This window comes from Myxocyprinus asiaticus, chromosome 22 (genome assembly GCF_019703515.2).
Source record: "Myxocyprinus asiaticus isolate MX2 ecotype Aquarium Trade chromosome 22, UBuf_Myxa_2, whole genome shotgun sequence".
NCBI lineage: Eukaryota > Metazoa > Chordata > Actinopteri > Cypriniformes > Catostomidae > Myxocyprinus > Myxocyprinus asiaticus.
This window is the reverse complement of record NC_059365.1, coordinates 3979213-4002256: the sequence shown is the minus strand read 5'-3', so window position 1 is coordinate 4002256 and position 23044 is coordinate 3979213. Positions and strand designations below refer to the sequence as shown.

The 23044-nt window shown below is 39.1% G+C and overlaps 1 protein-coding gene across 1 annotated transcript; it reads left to right on the top strand.

The window, feature by feature from the left end:
• Positions 1-5490: 5490 nt before the first annotated feature.
• LOC127412819 (uncharacterized) lies at positions 5491-14868 on the top strand. The gene is made up of 6 exons (XM_051649473.1): positions 5491-5533; positions 5879-5942; positions 9940-9984; positions 13448-13693; positions 13839-13940; positions 14028-14868. Exons 2-6 carry the CDS (start codon positions 5894-5896, stop codon positions 14108-14110), a joined length of 525 nt encoding a protein of 174 aa, XP_051505433.1. The 5' UTR covers positions 5491-5533; positions 5879-5893; the 3' UTR covers positions 14111-14868.
• The last annotated feature ends 8176 nt before the right edge of the window (positions 14869-23044 follow it).

The window sequence follows — 23044 nt, the reverse complement described above, 5'->3', positions numbered from 1 at the left end:
TATAGGCACATAGCTACCAAAATATATGGGGTAAGTTGTCACAATGGGAACATGCCAGTAAACAGCCTGTTAAAGGCTTGTCAGCGAAATGTGAACAGTAAAACAATTATAAACCACAACGCGAACAGAAATTGTAATAAACAGATTTTGTGACAACTTGCCCCAATAAAAAATGTAAATTTGGCCCGACCGATCTTTTTATTAAATTTATTTATTTATTTTATTAGTGCAATAAAACAACTTGAAATGCCTTTAAAATACTAAAAGTAGCACTTCCCTGTGTGAAAACTAGCCCAGGTCTCCTCTATAAAACACTTTTTTAAGGGTCTCAAAGAATAGTGATAAAACAAACATTTAACGCAAATGGATATGTAAATAAAACCTCAGCAGGGTGACCAGTTGAGTTATTTTATTAAAGTAATATGAAATGAAAGTCTGTAATAACATTCAGAAAAAAAAAAAAAAGTAAAACTGTAAATGCGCGCACCTGTCCACTCACCTGGCACGCGCTCGAGCACATCTTCGACACGCGACTCTTGCTCAACTTTATCTGTAAAGATCCTTTCCTGGCCAGGCGACAAAAGCTCTGACCTAAAGACCTTATCGCCACCATAATAATATCTGCAGCCGAGATTTCAGACCAGAGAGAATGCGAGTTTCTACCAGTTCTACGTGTGCGTTTGCGTCTCACTTTCACACAGGTGAACGGATCATCAGCTGATGCGCATGCGTAGACTTACCTTGAACAACAGCGCCTCATGCTGGCTCCTCGTGAAATTTCTTAACCCTACATAATGAAGTAGACGTTTAAAGGCGCTGTAAGAGCACCATTATGGTTTTTAAACGTGCCTAATTTTGTTTTAAAGGTCTCATACGATAGATTTTCATGCATCCAAGGTCAAAAAACACTTTAATTTGCTCATAATTTAAATTGCAGCATTACCTTTTTTTCCCAGTGTCAAAAACGACTCGTTCAATGATCCGTTCTAAAGGATTCATTCTAAACTCCTCCTGTCAGAGAGCCTACTCTGCTCTGATTGGTCAGATGTCCCAGTCTGTTGTGATTGGTCTACCGCTAAGTGTAGTGTTTGAGGGCGGGTCAAAGCTGTTCGCAAGCAGCCAATGAAGACCAGAGGCGGGTTTTTGTTACCAAATTACGTAAGTTAGTACAGGAAGTAAGTCTGGAATTACTAACGACTCGTTTCAGGTGTTCAGAATCGGTTCCTTCTTTTAGGAGTCAATAACTCCATTTTTCGTGCACTTTGATTTTTGAAACTTTGCAGACTTTTTTACATTCAAAAACAGCTATATAACACACTACATGAAAGGTAATATTTGAAAAACCATAATAGCTCTTTAACACAGCAGGTGTCTTAACTGCCTACCTAGAGATATATCACTGAGACAGATGTCGGAGAAATGACACTAGTTTCTGCTACAGCCAAGGGGTCGTTCACATTGAACACGTCTTTGCTCTAAAAAAGCTACGCAGTGTCATGATGTGTCTCTAGATGCGTTTTTATCAGCTGAAGCTGATTTGAACTTGACACAGTCAAAGACGTCCATCTTGCGCATGTTTGCATGTGAAAAGGATTGAATGCATAAACGCGTTCGGTGTGAACTGCCCCCTTGACTCTGTAAACAACAAAGGTGTCAGGGAGCGGCCTGGCCTTTTTTTTAGTCAATCAGTAACACAGCTTGCCTGAAAATCATTTTAAATTTTTTGGGTTTGCTGACATCGGATTGGTGGACATATCGATGCGGGATTTTATACAAAGAGCATGTAGTTGAAGGGAAATGGGCGGGAAGTGGAAACCGTTCGTTTCATATTCAATTAAGAATTCAAAATCAGGATGGTGTTCGTTTTGATAATTTGATTCCATCTAAAAAGAAACTAAAAGAAAATGAATTTGCACATGTGGATGGCCCTAAAACGCCCCTTTTTTCTGATTGGTCAACCTGCAACGTCGTCTGTTCTTCCTCAAGGCCGTGAGACAAAATAAGAGTTCACTGCTGTTAAATTGATCAGATGAATCTGTCTTAGTTAATATTACAGAAATAATGAAAATAACAATAAATCCACAAGACTACACACTTTACACTTTAAAGAAATAGGCTTACTTTCGTGAGAGCGAGCGAGCACAGGGCGCTTGGGTGTGAGCGACTTTCTCATCATATGAAGTTCATGAATGCTCGTCTCTCAAAAGCTCGACCAGTGAATTTAAAATCAGCATTTACACATAGCTTTCAGATTTGTCCCATAATAAGACACACAATACTGTCGCGTAGTAGCCTCCTATTCTATGCCCCAGTATAACAGGCTACTCATATTCCCATTTAAAAATAGGGGATGGTCGGAATGATCTGAGCTTGGCTTCACAAATCCTAGTCCTATCCACTGTTATGTAAGTACTTATTGTCTTATATTAAATGTTTGTATATCTTCCAATGTATTATTTGTAATTTACTGTTGTAGCTCTTATACTTCACTACTATGAATGCAGCCCATGACTTGCATCTGTCTGCTTGGATGCGGCCGTTAGACTGTATATTTCTTGAACCATATTTCGTTTTGTTCATCGCACCGCAATATGTAAAATGACAATAAACCTGACTGAAGCAGCTCAGTTAACAGGTAGGCCTATTCTACTAAAATAACTTAGAATTATCATCATGTTTGCATTTAGATTCAATGCAAGTATAGGGAGGATTGGCAGAAACGGCGCCCCGACTTTTTCGTGCTTTCTTTCTGCACGCTTTATCATGCAGTAAACACTTAAGCATATTAGCATAACATAACATTTATTTATATTATTATGCGCTATTTATCATGAGATCTATTTCCTCCTCGATTTTGTCATCTAGCAGGTAATGGATTTTTTGTCTGGACAGACAGACAGCAGCAGATGTGGGAGGCGGCGAAGGCGAGGGAAGTTTTGTGCCATTATAACCGCTCGGAGAAAATTACCCTAATGAAATTGCAGTGAGCGATTCTTTCGTTACTCTCTACTGGTTTCTCATGTCAGAAATAGCATGATACAGCGATGCCAATTTAAAATGCTTATTTAAAGCAATCAAACTAGCTAAGACTTATTATCGGGACAAAAGGCGTCCCGACTTTATTAGTCTACCGGAAGTGGTACGCAGCTTGTAAAATCGGGACTGTCCCGGTTTTATCAGGACATCTGGCCACCCTAACTGCGAATGCCATACCCAACAGATGATTTTTCAGTGCAGTATGGACCCGCCAGCAGTGCCCAGAACTGATCAGCTGCGCTGCATGGTACCACTTATAGCCTAAATATATAGAACCATTTTTGTGGCACGCTGTAACAAGACATTTGGCATATAGGCCTTTGGAATACAGAGCGAGGGACTCATTTATAAACATAAAAATATATATAAAATGTATACATAGGCCTATATAGAGCATATACTGTATATTCATCTCTCTCACTATTATCACTCGCTTCCCGTGCCAGTGATTGTCCCAATGATGAGTCGCATTCTTGAGCACGCTGTCACGAATGTGAAGCCCCTTCATCAGTGACTGAATTCAGTGAGCATTTTACTGTTTGCTTTGTGTTCTTTGTGTTGAGAGAGATAGCACAGTTGCAATAAACATGGTGTGTCTTGGAGAATATATGATAAAGAATTTAATATTAATTGAGACAAATACATCTGAACAGTTTAACAGCAGTGAACTCCTATTTTGTCTCACGGCCTTGAGGAAGAACAGACGTGTTGCAGGTTTACCAATAAGAAGAAATGGGCGTTTCAGGGCCATCCACATGTGCAAATTCATTTTTCACCGTTTTAGCTTCTTTTTAGATGGAAAAACAAATTATCAAAACGAGCAATGTCCCGTGGCCATTTTTCCAATTTCCTATTTTTAACTGGAGTATAAAATCGAAAATGTACGAGAAACAAGTCATTATTTGTTTATTAATATTGGTTTTGTAAATGATTAATGAAATAAGTCATTTTTCGTTTTTCCAATTTTGGATTCATTTTTTTTTCTCCACAATTTTTGGAATGCCCAATTTCCACTACTTAGTGGGTCCTTGTGGTGGCGTTACTCACTTCAATCCGGGTGGTGAAGAACAAGTCTCAGTTGCCTCCGTTTCTGAGACCGTCAATCCACGCATCTTATAACGTGGCTTGTTGTGCATGACACCACGGAGACTCACAGCATGCGGAGGCTCATGCTACTCTCCGCGATCCACGTACAACTTAGCCATTGAGAGCGAGAACCACTAATCGCGACCACGAGAAGGTTACCCCATGTGACTCTACCCTCCCTAGCAACCGGGCCAATTTGGTTGCTTAGGAGACCTGGCTGGAGTCACTCAGCACACCCGGCTGGAGTCACTCAGCACACCCTGGATTCGAACTCGCGACTCCAGGGGTGGTAGTCAGCATCAATACTCACTAAGCTATCCAGGCCCCCGACCCAATTTTGGATTCTTAACTGAATATGGAAAGAACGAATGATACACGGATTAGCTGCTACATCTTGCTACAATTAGGCTAGCTGAACGGCTGAAATAGCTTAACCCTTTTATAGTTTTTCCTCAATCACTTACACACTAAAACATATTTTAAGTTGTACTTTATATCTCAAACTATTATATAACTTTCCAACTATTCGCCTGTTTTAAATCTAAACTCTAAACAATTCTACTCATGCGTATGGTACAGTTTGCTGAAACTTAGCTTGTTTAGAAAGCACTGGCATTCAGTAATCATCATTACTGTATTTCATCACAGGTTTAACACAAATTTCACCATGTGAACACTAATAAACACAATGTTTACTAGTCAGAACCTTAGATGTATAAAAGGACCATAGGTGAGTACATTTGACTTTGGGTCCAAAAAAATGAATAAAAAAACTGCTCAAATTAGAGGAAAAGTAGCCTATAATTGAAAGACAGAGGAAGATAATGAAAGGAAGACCAAGAACATATAATATACTAGATCATGGAAGGTGGAAGGTATTTATTCTATGATAGAAAACCTTTTTCAGCCAATGGCTAGGATCTACCTCCCTCTGCTGGAACATTACTTATGATATGGAATAATGAACAGTAACTTTCTGAATATCAACTGTTTTTTTTCCCCATATATTATTTTACTGCAGGCTTGTTTCCTTAAACACTCATTCCACTTATGACCTTAAATGATCTTACATTTTATTACAAATGGTACTGAAGCAAACAAACACATTTTTGTTTGTACTTTATAAATTCAAAGTATTGCATACAATCTACAAAAAATTTGTTTTAACACAGTGTTGAGTTTATCAATTCAATATTTTCAATGGCACTTGCATGTTGCCAGGATCCTGCGTACATCAACGTAAGCAAAGTAGTCAGGTCTATATAAAAATATATTTTCATGTTCCTATGTCACAGAGGTGATTTGCATAATTATCTGTGTTTATATCAGTAAATATGTGCGTCTGTGAACAGAACTCTTCTGTCTGTGTGACAGCTCACTTTTGAACACTTCATCTATATGCATCTGGAGTGTAAGTATACAGATTTAAAATACCAAGTAAAATATTGTTCTCTATATTTTTATATGTATTTTAGTCATTTTGTGTATAAAAGAGAGAGAGTGTCATTTACAGTAGGCTTTAGATAGCACATACTATTTGCAATGTGTATACAATGCTTTGAATTTAGCTGAAATGCCAAACAAAGGTGATTTTCTGTTTTATTATCATTTGTAAGAAAATTTATAATTAAAGTTAATATTATATATTATGTTTTCATATGCATTTATCTTGATTCCATAAGGGAATATATCAGGAAAGACAAACAATGACTAACATGAGTTTTGTAACTCCTGAATCATATTCCTCTCATGTTAGGTAAAGTGAGGAATCATGGGAGCATTTGGCAGAGCGCTGCTCATCACTGTCTTTTTTTATTTCTGTAAGCTCATTCCACACATATTCACATTGATCAATTTAATTATTGTTTAACATAATTGAGATTTAGATGCTTTGTTTAGCAAATAATTCTTGTCATGCTGTATCTTTTGAAATAACTTTTAAAATGTTTATGTGGTGAAGAATATGCGTTGTAATTTAGTGTTGTAATTTATGGAAGTATTTTTATAAAAGGATATACCAGACTTTCAGAAATATGCTTTGCTCTAGATCAGTCTCTTAAGCTCTATTAATGACAGCATGCTTTAATTTTTTTTTTACACAATGGCAGGAACATGAACGGAAAAAGAGCTAGAGTTAGCCAATTTCTCAGTGAAGGAAGTATTAGCAAAGGATTTGATGAAATCTGCGATGTTTTATTTGTATATTTGCTTTGTCTCACTCTAAAACATTCCATCCTGTTTGACAATGTAACAGAAATCGGTATGATAATTTCAAAAGATGGTTAAAAATGATCAAAATAACCTTAAAGGGGTCATGAAATGGAGAATAAAATGTGCCTTGAATTTAGACATATAAGAGGTAACTGTACTATAAAAACATACTGTAAATTTCAGAATTTAAAACTTCCTTACCAGTCTAAAAAGAGCATTTATAGTTGCCACCCTGCTGAAACGTCTCGGTTTGAAATCTGTCTGTTCGTGACATCACAAACCATTGCTCATTAGTATTTACACATTTCACAACATGCGTCATCACACTCCACACCTATATCACCACAGGCCATTTCCATTGCCTGCTGAAGATTTTCCCTGGTGTAGGGATTCCAGTCATAGACCTTTCATCTCAGTGTTAAGAACTCTTCGACTGGATTTAAAAAAGGAGAGAGTATGCAAGGAAAACATTCAAGAAATGTTGGTTGATGTTGAACCACTCCCGGACCTGGGCACCACGGTGAAAGCTCACGTTGTCCCAAACAACCACATAGACTGGATGCACTGCCTGGCCATGATCTTGGAGCTCACGGTCAAACAGGAGATGCCAAAGACCACCCAGGAATGTGAGGTGTTGAGTGTTATAAGGCCCCAAGGTGGTAAGGCGGTGGAGAACCCCTCTGTTACTGATGGCCGCACAAATGGTCACATTGCCTCAACGCTGACCAGGGACTTCCACAATGGCCCGCTGGCCAATTATGTTCCTTCGACGACTTTTCATCAGACTGAATCCAGCCTCATCAATATAAATATACTCATGGGGCCTTTCCATTGAATTCAGGTCAAATATTCTCTGTATGTAAAATATATACAAAAGGTTTTGTAGGTTTACAGTAGCAGCATGAGTGCTACAGAATGACAGACCTCTTCAGTTCTTTGTATCTGGATGCAGCCCTGCTTTACAGTACATTATAGTGCAGACATTTGACAGTTTTATAGTATTGTATGTAGTAAGATCTGTAAGAACCAAAACTCAGTTGGAATGTGCACTTACTTGCATATACAGAAAGGGTAGCTCTTTCACTCTCAGAGTTGTGCTCAAAGGTACCCGGTACACTCGTTTCATGCATACCCTGTTCCTCTGCAAGATACAATCAATGGTGGAGAGGCTCATGCTGTTGATACCTTCAAAATTGCCATCATCTTCAACTACTTGGTCTCTTATTTCTGAGGCAGATGGCATTATTTTGAAGGACCATATCAACAATGGGAGCCTCTTGCTGTAGCGCCACCTCCTTGAGGCAGTCTTGCAGTTCTACAAAAAGCAAAGATGGAATTACATACACATACAGTACTGTGAAGATAGAAGAGTAATGGACTTGACTTCAATACATAGATTGTTCTCCAGTCGCTTTACTATTGGAAATGTGATGTACTGTACTGAAATGTTTGCATACAGTAAATATTCAATTACTGTACTATACCTGTTATGTTGTCTGAAAGTCCTCACTATGGTGGACACTGAGAACCTGCTCAGGTTTGGTTGAACCTGTTGTCCAGCTTCCCTCATCGTCATCCCATGAACAATGACATGTCCAATGACGGTGGCACGAATTTCATCAGAAATTGGTGCTCTTGGAACTCCTTGTCCACCACCTCTTACATGTAACTTCCTCCTCGTCATCGTCGTCTGCCACCTCTGACGCGAACTCTTTCTCCTCTGCCTCGTCAATAGTTGCCATCCATTGTTGAAGTCAGCATTCAACTAGCCCTTGCCACTTGCACTGGCTTATATGCCACTCTCTAATTGGTTTAATTGTTAGAAACAAGTGCTAACAGTTTTGAGTCGTTGTGTTTAAATGATGACAACTGTGTTGAAATTGTGTTTAACTTTTGCAGCCAGTGTTTATCATTTTGCATCACAAATGCATCTCCATGCAAAATTAGCTTTTAAGTATGAGAATGTGCTTTGAGTTTTGAAAAAAGTGTTACATTTAGCAGATGCTTTTATCCAAAGTGACTTACAGTGTACTCATTACAGGGACAATCCCCTAGAGCAACCTGGAGTTAAGTGCCTTGCTCAAGGACACAATGGTGGTGGCTATGGGGATTGAACCAGCAACCTTACCAGTTTACCAGTTATGTGCTTTAGTCCACTATGCCACCACCACTCCACCACTACTCCAAAAGTGTTTCTGAGTTCTGCAAATTGTGTCTAAGTAGACCAATATGGTTTAAGGTTTTCCCAAAAGAGTGTTTGATTCGACAAATGGGTTCAGGCAATTGACCGTTTGGTTCAGAGAATGGGGTTTAGTGTTTTAGCAATTCAAAAAAACTGTAATTATGCTGAGGTGATGCTGCAGCACTGTTGAGTGAATTGTGATTATTATTATTATTATTATTAACAAGTGTACAGATCACGGAGCAGCGGGAGGCAAAACCGCAACTGAAGGCACGAACGAAATAAGACTTACTAATCAGAATGTTCGTTTTAGACACTTACGAAAATTTTCTAAACAATCATATTTTCCGTTTCAGTGAGATGCGCCTGCTGCTCTGGAGTCACCATAATTATTTTGTGCAGTATATTTACCTCGCTGTTAAAAGTGAAAATATAAATGCATTTAAATAAAAACTTATGCTATTAAACTTTGGGAAAACACTGAGTGTCACTGCACCCATGCTAGTTTTTTATGCTCTTCGCAGATGACGAGTTGCTCCATAATTGTAGCCTATCAAATGTAATTTTTTTCTCTCTTTACTGCTGTCAGTGCCATTGAATGTCAAGGAAGATAACAACATTATAAAAAATAGCACTTCATGACCCCTTTGAATTTGAGACCCTTGTGTGAACTAACAATTACTGATGTTTGTTTTGATGTCACTTGCTGGAGGATGATGTCATGAAAGGAACTGGCTTTTGTTAGTTAAAAGGATATGAAAAAATACTAACTGAATGTAATGTAATACTGAAGACAGGAAAAACCTTCACGTTGATTACCAATTAAAACAAACAAAAAATATTTTGTTTAAAACATTTCAATTAGAGAAAGGAAAGACAAATTAACATTTATTATTATTATTATATTTCATTTTAGATATGCATAGCACCCAAAGCAAAGCAAAAATTGCAACATTTGCTCAATTCAAAGTGAAATTATTCAGAATTCCATTCTAATTGTCATAAAGAAAAATAATATAATTTTTTATCTTTACAATATATATGATGGGGACATGTAATGTATTGCATAGTAAGAATGAGTCGATTACTGTACAAACAGTCTCTCTCTCTCTCTCTCTCTCTTTCTATCACTCTCTTTCTCTGTAGGTGTATATTTTGTATCACTTCAATGCCTGAAATGTAAAGATAATTCTCAAAGTAGAAAAATTCTGAGAAACCTCCACAAAGTATTCTCCCTTTCTGTCCCACATCACTTTAATGATTTTAATTTCCCTTTTTGGTTTGTGTGTTGTAATTTGGGACATTATATATATATATATATATATATATATATATATATATATATATATATATATATATATATATATATATATATATATATGTGTAATTAATTGTTTGTCTTATCTTTTTTCTCTGGTCTCAAGCATCATGTCCACAGTGTTCATCCAATTCAATCAACTGCACCAGTGGTGAGTTATGTTTTCCTTTGAGTTATTGAATAAAATGTCATTAAAATATATGATAAAAAATACCAGTATACAATAACTTCGGTGATGAATATTGCACAATAAAAGCAGGAATTTTGATTTCATGTTGACTTTAATGGTCATGTTGCTTTAAAACACATCTATGAAATGTGTTACTTTGTTACGAAAAATGGCTGTATAGTTTTCATGTGTTAGCTGGCTGACATTAAACAAATTTGAGAAAAAATGACACAACTGAAAAATGTATAGAGCAAGCATTGCATAACATTGCATTTTTCGGCTAGTTTCTTCTATATACATAGTTAAATTAAATGAAATGTTTTCCATACAAAAAAAATGTATTTATATATACTGTACATACCTGTAAATTAGACATATTTTTTTTATTCTACAAAAAGTGGAATACATGGGAAAATAACGCAGTTTATGAGAAACTGTGTAAATCTGTATCTTTCTGTCGACCAATGACAGACAGGGAGAGTGTTTTGGAAAACCTGTTTAAAGCTGAAGTGTGTAACTTTTTCTGTGTTAAAATACGTTCTCATATTCCCCCTTAATATGTAGAAACAACTATAAGTAATCCATTAATAGATAAACTTTCTCAAAAACTGTAAACATTGTCTGTGCGGTGCTATAAAAATTCCTGTTTGTTTTGAGCAACCTGTCCAGCCCGATACAACAACACTGGCTCAACCAATGGCGTGAGTTGGGGTCAGGACTATCTGTTTGTTCAATCAATGACAGATGGGGGATGTATTTAAAAAGCTGTTTGAAAACAATGTTTATTTTTGCAATTCTGTTCGGTGACACTAGTGGCGTAAAAATTACTCACTTTTAAAGCAGCACGACAGAACTTTGGGCTCTCTAGCGACATCTGTGGTTGAAACCTAAAATTGCAAGCAACTCGCGTAGGAAAGTTTTACATCACTGCTCTTCTGCGCAGATGAATCTCATGTTTTGAGGTTACCTGGATGGCCTGTGATCATTCTGAGATATTCACCTGCAGAGCTGGAGTCATAACGTGCTTGATATTATATTGTTTGTTTAAACATTTATAACCAAGATATTACTTGCTTTGTATAAGATAAACAACACTCTTAATTACATATTTTAATATGATTATTCAAGTGCATTATGCAGTACACATTAATGTTTGTATTGTACTACACATATAAATTTAATATGAGTGATATATCTGGTATGAGTGCAATAGTGTAGTGAATGTAATCATTTAATTATTTTTATATTACAATCTACAGCCTGGTCACAACCGGTATATGCACTGCAAATAATAAGACTGTAACATAACTACACAAAATGAGGATTTAAGAATGATGGAGATGAATTATTCTTTACTAAACATGGAAACAATATGCAGAAATATGCAATATCACAATTACAATAATTTCCTTAGTTTTCTTAATTTTCTTTTATTTATTTATTTTTGGGGGGGATTTTTACATGCTAAACAAATTAATTTGTATATTATTGTGCTATGTAATCGTAATATTTGAAACATCTTGAGATGTATATACATAGTAGTACCCTGTACCTATAGTTGCTTTTAGATGCAGTTTTAAATTGCCCATATCTGCTTTTTTAAACACAATATCTGCTGTGTATTTCTGCGACTGGGGTAAAAACAGTGGTATGTGGTGCATAAACCAGGTACCCCTTCAACCCTTCAAAATTCTATTTACTGACATGACATAAACGCACAAGGATGAATGATGTAAGCCTGCGATTTTGCATCAAATCCGCCCCGAAAAAATCTGTGGTGTAAATGCTAATCTGTAAAATAAGCAGTAAATGCTGAATGCGTAGCAGAAGCGCCACCCCTCACCTGTCAATCAACCACTGTGCTAAAACAAGAGTTTTAAACTTTGTTGGTTACTGTACATGTGGCTTTAAAAGGAAATAACCATTAGATCGGAACATTTGAAAAAGCGAATATGTATACAAGCATGAGATCTTTACAGATTATTTTCAGTGTGTCTGATATCAATGTGCAGAGACATATATAAGAAGCACACACATCTGACTCTCCAGTTAATACTGGTACTTCACTAAAACAACCAATATATCTTGCTCAAAATGTGGTGATGCTTAGATTAAATTTTAACTACATCTGTAAGAAACAGTGTGCCATTGTTCCATGCTTTCTTTGTCTTTTTTGCGGTTTATTATCATGCAGTTACACAATGACAAAGTGATTGATGTATGTCGTCATGAAATCAGAGACCCTCCTCTCGAAATCCGAACATAAGTGGTCGCAGGAGACACATTTAAGCGACCAGGTGTAAACAGCCATGTGTGTCGTCTGACCACATGTGATCGGATCACCTGAGACGCATCTTAATAAAAGGGCTGGTTGCACCACCTGTGCGTAAGTTACAGCTTAGCCTAGTTGTGGTGTAAATGGGCACTAAGCTAACTGACACACTACTAAATATTTGACCGTTGCACCATTAAACCAAATGTAACCCTACGTGTAAACTAAATATTTGAGCGTTGCACCATTAAACCAAATGTAACCCTACGTGTAAACGAAATATTTGACCATTGCACCATTAAACCAAACGTAAACCTTATGTGTAGACTAAATATTTGCGGAAGCTTCTGATCAGTAGTAATGGTTGAAATAAAAATGCAAACTGATTGAATGACATCAATGAGCTCATGTTTTGCACGACAGACTTCAATCTTTTAGACATGTATGATTATTTTGACATTTGCACTCATTTACATTTATGAGAGAAAACATGGGGAAAAAAACATACCTCTTAGCGGCTCTTTAGCATGAAAACAATCTAAAAGGTGCACTTTGCTGTGTGCATCGCCCGGTGTTACTGACATAGCTACAAAATATATTACACATACAAAATACGGTTATAAGTTCGAATGAATGAATGTTAAAATTTTCCAGTCTGTTTTTAATATTTATTCATTGCCCCTTATTAATGTTAGATACAGTACCTGAATATTATTTACTTGTAGGTCTACTTTTTATTAGATTTACTTATTTTTTTACATATCATATTTCCATTGAAATGTAATTTATTACTATTGACAGTTATGTGAGACAAAAAGGTTTGAACATCAACCATGACAAGATAAAACTGAACACTTCTGTATAAAAATGTAAAGGCTGCTTATTGGATCAATAATGATAAACGTCATATTATGTGAAAACACAATGCTTTACAGAGAGCTTACGACGCACTAGCTAAGTCTTATCTTAAGAACAGGTGGTGGAACCAAATTAAGCACTGACTAACTAGCAGTTATTCAGCCCTTAGTTTGAACTTTGCACTCAAACTTAAGTGAGATCTTACGCATTGCTGGTGCAAACCTACCCAGGTGTAAACAGGGTAATAGATCTAATTTATACACTATAGGTGCCACATCTGAATGTAACCTTTGACATTTTACCTGTCCTTTTCAGTGTTAGTGAGCTTGAATACCACTTCCACCACAGTGGAGGAGGGTGCAGACGTGACTGTGACCTGCCTTCATAACCTCCCCAAAGGCATTATGAATTCCTTCAGCTGGCATCTGGACAAGGATTTAACTACAGATATTCAAAATGAAACTTTGAATATCAAGAGCATATCAAAAACAGTGGAAGTCAACTGTACAGTCAGCAACATTTGTGGAAACTTCTCTGTTAATTTAAAAATTACAGTAAATGGTAATTGAAGTGTTTTTGCATCACATTTTCACAGGTTTCGTGAACTTTATTCACACAGACAGGCAGGGTGATTTATTGAACATTGATTATGTGACAGGCAGTATATGTGATCTGACTCTTGTTCTCTTGTCTGCTGTGATGTCAGCTAGTAATGCTATGGTGATTGTATTGATTTGTATCGGAGCAGCTGCTGGTGTTCTTCTCATGTTAGCGATAGTCATGAAGATCACCCTCCGGAGAGGACAAGGTACGTATATAAACGATCCCATCATATCTGCCATCGTACAACTGCATGCCGTCCCTTTTCACACCATCTCTTGGTCTCTCCCTCCAGTTCAGAGTCAGGCCAGGATGAGAAAAAGGCAACAGAATATAGAGAACATCCACAGTAATGTAACCACCATTTCCGGTTACTAATGAGAGCGAGTGTTCGTACCACTGAAAACCCTCAGTTTATGTTGAATTACATGCTTTTATGCAAAATGACTTACAAAATGAAGAACATCACAATACAAACACCAACGCTATTTGTAGAAGCGTGTCTTCAGCTGTTTCATGAATGTTCTGAAGGTCTAAGCAAATGTTGGAAGCTTGTTCCTCCACAGAAGAACAGAGAAAGTGGATGATCTGGAAAGCGACTTCAGTGGTGACAGAAAAGAATGCTGGCACGAGTGTTCTGCATAGTTTTATTAGCACTATTGTCTTGTATATCTTGTATTCATGTATATTAAATACATTGTATGTTTGTCTTATTCAGGCTGTCGATTTAATGCATTAATTCAGTGATTAACTATTTAAAAAAATAACTCAATCATTTTCCCTGACCATACGTAAATTCCATAATGAAGAATTTTCATAACAATGGAGCAATTCAAGCTTGAAGCACCTCCTTCGTGTTTTTGCATGTCGCAGTCAGCAGGGGGCAGTCAGCGCAACTCCAGCTGTACAGGCAACAAACTGACAGCTGTTCAAAGACAACTCTGAATGCATTTAATTTCGCACAGCATCCTAAAAATCTAGTGTTTAAGGCTGGAGACATTAAAAAACCAGTGAAATGCAACACAACCACAGTTGGACACTCCAAATGGTTCCATCCGACCAGGGGTGCAACTACACAATTCCGAGCGGGTATGCAAAACTAAATTTTGTGCCCCATGTATCTGCAAAGTGAGGGGTGGGAGTGTCATCCATTGTAAGAGGGTGGGGGTGATGTTGGAGTGGTCGAGGAGGCCAATTATAGGCGTTGAGCAGGGGTGGGGGGGAGGGGTGATGTTGGAGGGGTCGAGGAGGCCAATTGCACCACCTTAAGTGAGCCGCTGGCGCCATCCTTTACATGGCACCCTCTGCATTGCACACCTGGCATATATGGTTTTTGCACATCTGATTCCGACCCATGTGTGCATAAACAGAAATAGCGCAGGAACGCAAGAAAGCATCATGTGAAGATGTCCCTGTCTTTCTGGGACAGATTGATAAACTCAATTGCAAAATGGATTGCTATGGAAAGTAGGCCAATTATAGGCTTTTGTTCAATGATATAGAAATAAAACAAACAAAATATTTACTTCTCTAGAGTCTAATTAATGCTTTACTTGTCTGACACAATAATGTAATATTATTGAATTATTTGACATTTTTAATTTATAATGCATATTATATTTATAGATATTTTGATTGTTATGAATTGAATTATCTTTATTTGGGGGCCATTTAGGCAAATATTGATATGCAATTAATTGCTGCAAATAATGTTAGAATTACATTAAAAAAATGTTAATCGATACTTTGTATATGTTTTGTTTCTCATGTAAAGTAGCTACAACACTTTCCACCAGCCAGTAAAGTGACTTTAACATTTAACATTTAACATTATATTATATTATATTATATTACATTATAATATATTATATTATATTATATTGTATTATTGTGACAAAGTTCTGTAACTCTCTCTGATGGAGGAAGCAGGAGCCAGATAACAATCCACGTCCCTTTATTTTCACACTACTTTACAGTATCACACAATTTGCTTTTCAGCAAAACTCTCACTGCAAATCTCACAGGTGCCAATCCTTACCGTTCTTCATCTCTCGGCCTCACTCTCCATAGACGTCGCTCACCACATACCCCCATCACCCGACTCAGGCCAGGGCTCCCTGGCCTGTCACTTACACCCCCCCCCCATTTCTGGAGAGAAAATCTGTAACAGCCATCTGCGCCCCCGGCCTGTGGACCACCTCGAACTTAAAAGGCTGGAGAGCTAGATACCAATGGGTGATCTGTGCATGGGTCTCCTTCATGTGATGGAGCCAATGGAGCGGGGCTTGGTCTGAACAGAGGGTGAAAGCATGCCCCAACAGATAGTATCGGAGGGTGAGGACCGCCCACTTGATGGCCAAACACTCCTTCTCTATTGTGCTGTAAATAGTCTCCCTCAGTGTGAGTTTGCGACTAATGTACAGCACGGGGCACTCCTCCCCCTCCACCATCTGGGACAGTACTGCTACCAACCCCCTGTCCGATGCGTCCATCTGCAATAAAAAAGGGAGAGAGAAGTCAGGAGAGTGCAATAACAGCCCGCCGCAAAGTGCAGCTTTCACCTGCGTGAATGCCTGCTGACACGGCTCCACTCACTGGACCAGATCTGGTGCCCCCTTTTTAGTCAGATCAGTCAGCGTGATGGTGACGGTTGAATAATTCGGCACAAACCTACAATATAGCCAGCCAGCCCCAGGAACTGTCTCACCTCCTTTTTGGTCTTAGGTCTCAAGTGGGAGCCCAGATATCGTACTTCCACCTGCACAATTGTGCACTTCTTTGGTTTTGCCGTGAGTCCCACTTATCTCAACGACCTCAGGGCAGCCCTCAGGTGCTGCATGTGCTGCTGCCAATCATTACTGTAAATAATGATATCATCCAGATAGGCAGCATTGTAAGCAGTGTGCGTCGGATGATTCTGTCCATGAGCCGCTGAAATATAGCCAGGGCCCCGAAGAAACCGAACGGAAACATCACGAATTGGTGTAATTTGAATGGTGTGGAAAATGCCGTCTTTTCACGGGACATGGGAGTTAAGAGGATCTGACAATATCCCTTTGTTAAATTGAAAAAGCGAGCTGCGCCTAACCAGTCGAGCAGTTCATTGATTTCAAATTTAGACATCGCATTGACTTTTCTATAATCCACACAGAACTGGACCGAGTCGTCGCTCTTCGAAACCAACACCACCAGGCTGGCCCAGTCACTGTGGGATTCTTCTATTACCCCCATATCTAGCATGGCCTTTAATTCTTCCCAAACCACTTGTTTTTGGGTAATCGGTAGGGACAACTGCATACCACTACACCTGGGGTCATTTTGATATGGTGCTCTATGAGATTCGTACGACCGGGAAGGAGCGAGAACACATCGGAAAATTCTCCTTGCAACCTGGCAACCTCCGTGGCATGTTACGGTGTTGAGGTGGTCTCTGCAAGTGAATGGGGTGACTCGATCGGTGGCTTTTATGTTCACTTCTGGTTCGAGCTCCTCCCTCTCCAGAACCACCGTCGCCAAAGTCACAGGGACCACCTCTCTCCATGGTTGTAGGAGATTGAGGTGGTAAATCTGACGTGCACCACCTCTATCCGTGCGTTTAACCTAATAATTGACTTCCCCAACTCGCCATGTGACCTCAAAGGGTCCTTGCCACTTGGCGAGTAATTTAGAGCTCGATGTGGGGAGCAATACATGGACTTTATCTCCCGGTGTAAATTCCCATAACCAAGTACCCCAATTATACAGCTGGCTTTGACATTCTTGAGCCTGGAGCAAATTCTCCGGTGTTAATTGCCCCAGTGTGTGGAGTTTTGCTCTCAAGTCAAGAACGTATTGAATTTCATTTTTTGCTGTTTGAAGGTCCCTCCGCCCAATTTTCCCGCAGGACATCGAGCACGCCATGAGGTCGACGCTCGTACAATTACTCAAATGGGGAGAACCCTGTGGAGGCTTGTGGGACCTCTCGTGCTGCAAATAATTAAAAGTCTGATTAAATCGTTCGACCAAGCCGTCTGTTGGGGGTGGTAAACGCTGGTCCAAATCAATTTAATCCCCAATAATTTGTACAGTTCGAGTAGTGTACGTGACATAAATGTAGTGCCCTGATCAGTGAGGATTTCTTTCAGAATCCCCACTAGGTAGATTATTCTGAAGAGTGCCTCCACAACACTGCATGCTGAGATGTTGCGCAGAGGTACTGCTTCCGGATATCGCAGTGCATAGTCCACCAGAACCAACACAAAGCGATGCCCGTGTGCCATCCACTCTAATGGCCCAACCAGGTCCATGCCAATTCTTTCGAAGAGGACCTCGATCAATGGAAGTGGGTGCAATGGTGCTTTTGGGGTGGCCACGGGATTCACCAGCTGACATTCATGGCATGCCGCACACCACATGCAAACATCCCCGTGAATGCCCGGCCAATAGAAATGGGCCATCAGAAGGTTTAGTGCTTTTTCCTGCCCTAAGTGACCCACCACTGGATTATAATGAGCCATCTGGAAAAACATTTCCCTACGGCTCTTCTGTACTAACAATTGTGTTGTATCTACTTTTGTCTGAGTGTTGTGCATCTCTCGATACAACTGATCCTTAATAATAAAAAATATGGGTATGATAGCGCAATGTCTGGCTGGAGGTGCTGACCATCAATCGCTTTTATGTGGTCAAAGGCATGCCTAAGGGTTTCGTCTCGCATCTGCTCCAGAGGGAAATCCCCTTCAGGGAATCCTCTAAGGGCAGGGTAAGCCACGGCTTCCCCCTCCCTTGCGTCATCCTGATCTGGAGTCGACGTAGACGGTCCTGGCACCACCTCCCCAGCCAGCGAATCGCCGGCCCACACCAATACACTTTGCTACAGGACCCATCCACACAAATTCTCCTCAATAAAGTTGTAAATTCTGGCCAATTCACTATGACACTATGCTTTTGTCCCCGAAATTGAATTATGACCATCACTAAAGGGTCTTTATGAACATGCTCATGCACACACCTTACCTTCACCCTTCGGCATGTACCCAAATCCTCAGATTGAACCAAGCTTTGGTGAATGGATGTTTGATTACAACCTGAATCCACCAAGACTTGGTATGTACCCCCCTTAATACTCACAGATTTCCGGTACACTCCTGCTCAATCGGAGTCGGCCTGTGGCATGTCGGGTATCTGGACCAATGTCCCCACCTCCATCGCTGGGCATCGGTCCTGGAAGTGCCCAGGTTCCCTGCAGCCCCAGCAGACCGGCCCAGGCTTCACGCCTGTACCTGTGGCAGCGGTTTCATCCACCTGGGGAAGAGAGTGGAGAGAGATAGGGGAAACCGGTGGGATGAAATATCCCCAGGGAACCGGTTTAGGGGGTACAACTTCCCATTTACAGGGAGTCGGAACAGGACAAGGACAAGAGGAAGGGGAGGGAGAGAAGGAGAGAGAGAGAGACAGAGAGAGAGAAAAGAGGGCTTGCCGGCCTCCTGAACCAGTGGTCCTCAGCCAGCTAGACAGCTACATCCAGCGACGCCGGGAGGTGGCACTGGATCCCACCACCATCCTCTTCAGTAGCCGAGTGATAAATTGCTTCAGCACCACCAGATTGACTACTGCACGGCATCAAGTTCTGCTGTCAACAACCACTGCCGGCAGGAGTCTCAGACCCTGTTGAGCAAAGGCAAACTGGTGGCCGAGCTCACCAAGTGTCAGAGAACGGAACCGCTGGTGATGCTGTTCTGGACTGCGAACAACCCACTGCAGGATGGCTCACTGCTACTTCTCATACTCCAGGAGATCTGCCATCGGCAGATGTTGGGCTGTGAGCTGGGCCTCCCCGGTCAACAGCGCCAAGAGGCAGACCGCCCACTTGTTGTTGGGCCATCCCCAGGACTCAGCCATCCTCTCAAACAGCTCTATATAGGCCTCGCGGTCATCCTGTGGGCCCATCTTTATGAGTGTGACGTGGGGGATGGCCAAAGCTGTGGCTGGGGTCACAGCTGCAGTTTCCACCTGGGGCAACAAGCTCCGCAACACTTGCCGGTCATCCGCCTGGGTCTGAAGGTGCACCTGGAACCGCTGCTCCTGCTCCATGTGCAGATCCAGTAGGGCCTGGTGCTGGGTTTGGTGGATAACAGTGAGTGTCTTGATCACCTCAGCCAGCAGCGAGGACTCCATAACGGTGATTTTTTCCTTACTCCCAGGTTTTGGCACCACTGTGACACTCTCAGGTCAGATAAAAGGGCAAGTAAGGACGTGGGAACCAGCTTACACACTTCAGGAATGATTTATTTTCGTTGCTTTTCAGCTCTCACACAAAACTCATCAGCTTCCAACATAAAGTCCTTTTTCAGGATTCAACAAAAAGTCACGCTGCCCTCAGCAGCGTTGAAAGCTTCGGTTTTTCTCTCTCTCCCTTTACTTTTTATCTTAGTCAATAAAAAGAAGGTAAAGAGCTCTGAGTTGTGGAATTTCCCCCTTGTCCATTGGGTTGTGTATTTTCATAGAAAGCTCAGTGATTACCACACTGGGTCACGGTATGACAGCCAAATTATCAAATTATCTTTTAATGTTCCCAGTGATACTCATCATAATTGCATTTTTACTAGTAAGAATTTCAATTACAGAGGTCTACATTGACCTCTGTCTAATTGAATTTTTACTAGTAAGAATTCCAATTAGAGAGCTCTATAATTCACTTTTTACTAGTAAGAATTCCAATTAGAGAGATCTGTAATTGAAATTTTTCTAGTAAGAATTCCAATTACAGAGCTATACAATTACATTTTTACTAGTAAAAAGTTACATTAAAGATATTTTTAATTGCAGAGCTCTGTTATTAGAGTTCTTACTAGTAGAAAATCTGTTGTAGATCTATCTAGTTGAAATTTTACTAAAAATGCAGCTTTTACAGTTACAACGAGTAATGCTGGGAGCATTAAAAGCTAAAATGGCTTGCCATATCACAGCAGTTGCTGTATTGTAACCTCTGAACATACCCAGGTGAGAGGATGACCCGGAAATACTTAATCCTGCCTCAGATAAAGACTGCTGAAAATACGTCACATGATACAGGAACAAGACATAAATATTTCTACAATATTGATAAACGGATAATAAAGGCAATATAGTCAATAAATTAGTCAATAAAAAAAATGGTAAAGAGCTCTGAGTTCTGAGTTGTGGAATTTCCCCCTTGTCCAGTGGGTTGTGTATTTTCAAAGAAAGCTCAATGATTACCACACTGGGTCACGTTATGATAGCCAAATTAACAAATTATCTTTTAATATTCCCAGCATTACTCATCATAATTGCATTTTTACTAATAAGAATTTCAGTTACATAGGTCTACATTGACCTCTGTCTAATTGAAATTTTACTAGTAAGAATTGCAATTATAGAGCTCTACAACTGAATTTTTACTAGTAAAAAATTCCAATTAGAGAACTCTGTCATTGAATTTAACTAGAAAGAGTTCCAATTAGAGAGCTTTACAATTACATTTTTACTAGTAAGAATTCCAATTAGTAAGCAATGTAATACAATTTTTACTTGTAATAATTCCAATTAGAGAGCTTTACACTTTTATTTTTACCAGTAAGAATTGCAATTATAGAGCTCTACAACTTAATTTTTACTAGTAAGAATTCCAATTAGTAAGCACTTTAATAAAATTTTTACTAGTAAGAATTCCAATTAGAGAGCTCTGAAATTTCATTTTTACAAGTAAGAATTCCAATTACAGAGCTTTACAATTGATTGTTTACTAGTAAGATTTCCAATTAGAGAGCTCTATAATTAGCTTTTTACTAGTAATAATTCCAATTAGAGAGCTCTGTAATTGAAGTTTTACTAGTAAGAATTCCAATTACAGAGCTATACAACTGAATTTTTATGAGTAAAAAATCACATTAAAGATATATTTAATTGCAGAGCTCTGTTATTAGAGTTCTTAGTAGTAGAAAATCTATTGTAGATCTATCTAATTGAAATTTTACTAAAAATGCAGTTACGAGTAATGCTGGGAGCATTAAAAGCTTAAATGGCTTGCCATATCACAGCAGTTTATGTATTGTATTGTAACCTCTGAACATACTCGGGTGAGAGGATGACCCATAAATACTTAATCCTGCCTCAGATAAAGACTGCTGAAAATACGTCACATGATACAGGAACAAGACATAAATATTTCTAAAATTAATTGACAAACGGATAATAAAGGCAAGGCAAGGCAAGAGAAGACCTGCACCAATCCAATCTCATGAAAAGTACTAATTCACATGAGATGGCGAAATCATACGGTTTCGTACGGGTTGGGTTGGCAAGAATGTACATCTTTTATATGAAGCAATCACATACACTTCTCTCATGTGGTTGTAAGCAGCAATATTTCCTATCTTCCGTGTTAGACAAAATGTGATTTGTTGCAAACCTAAACCTAACAATAAAGTGTAACACCTTACCCAGACCCTAAACATAACCATGATTGTTACTTATAAAGTGCTGTTTTGTACCACAAATTCATAAAGCCCTGGTTTGTGTCACAGAAGAAAGAGATACATCAGTTTAAAAAAAATTTTTTTTAATCTTTAAATAAAAACAAAATTGAACCCCAACCCCATACCTAAACCTTACCATAACGTGGAACCCCTTACCATGATTTTAATTCATTTTATGTACCACGGAAAAAAGGAAATAATAGGATTTAGAAGGAGATGAGGGAAATTTACGTGACTGGTTGGTGTAAAATCGTATAATCCAAGTTGTACGAAATCATACAATATATTAGTATGATTTGTCATGAGACCGTTGTCTGCACTAAAAAGTCAGAGATTTCAAGATTAACTCAAGCATTTCTCATCAGATTCTTCCAAGAAGAAGTCTGAGTTATACTGTCCACATTTTAAATATATTTTTGTCAATTTTATTTCTCCAAAGAGATTTTGGGAGGAACATCTATGACAAATGAAACATAACTGATAACATGACTACAGACTGTTGTCTGCTGTAGTTAATAGTTAGTAATCAAATTCCCATGGTCATGGATAATTTGAAATTATCAGGGAATTTTATAACTGTGATTTTTAGGCTTGGAAAATTCATGTGAAATAATTAAAGTAATTGAAAAGGCATAGAAATGGATTGGTAACTCTGTAGTAATAGTTTGAAAGCAGAGTTTGTAAGTCAACACGATTCTCCTCAGCTTGCCAGTAGAAGCTACTAGAGATAATTCCGGGTGGGAATTATCTCAGAGGGGGTGGGAATGAGAGAGAGAGAGAGAGAGAGAGAGAGAGAGAGAGAGACACTAATTCCGCTTTCTCCTAATCCCCCTTT

Coding starts and splice junctions, on each gene's coding strand:
- LOC127412819 (XM_051649473.1), top strand. CDS start 5,894: ATGGGAGCATTTGGCAGAGCGCTGCTCATCACTGTCTTTTTTTATTTC. Junction 13,694..13,838: donor TTTAAAAATTACAGTAAATG/GTAATTGAAGTG, acceptor CTGTGATGTCAG/CTAGTAATGCTATGGTGATT. Junction 13,941..14,027: donor CACCCTCCGGAGAGGACAAG/GTACGTATATAA, acceptor CTCTCCCTCCAG/TTCAGAGTCAGGCCAGGATG.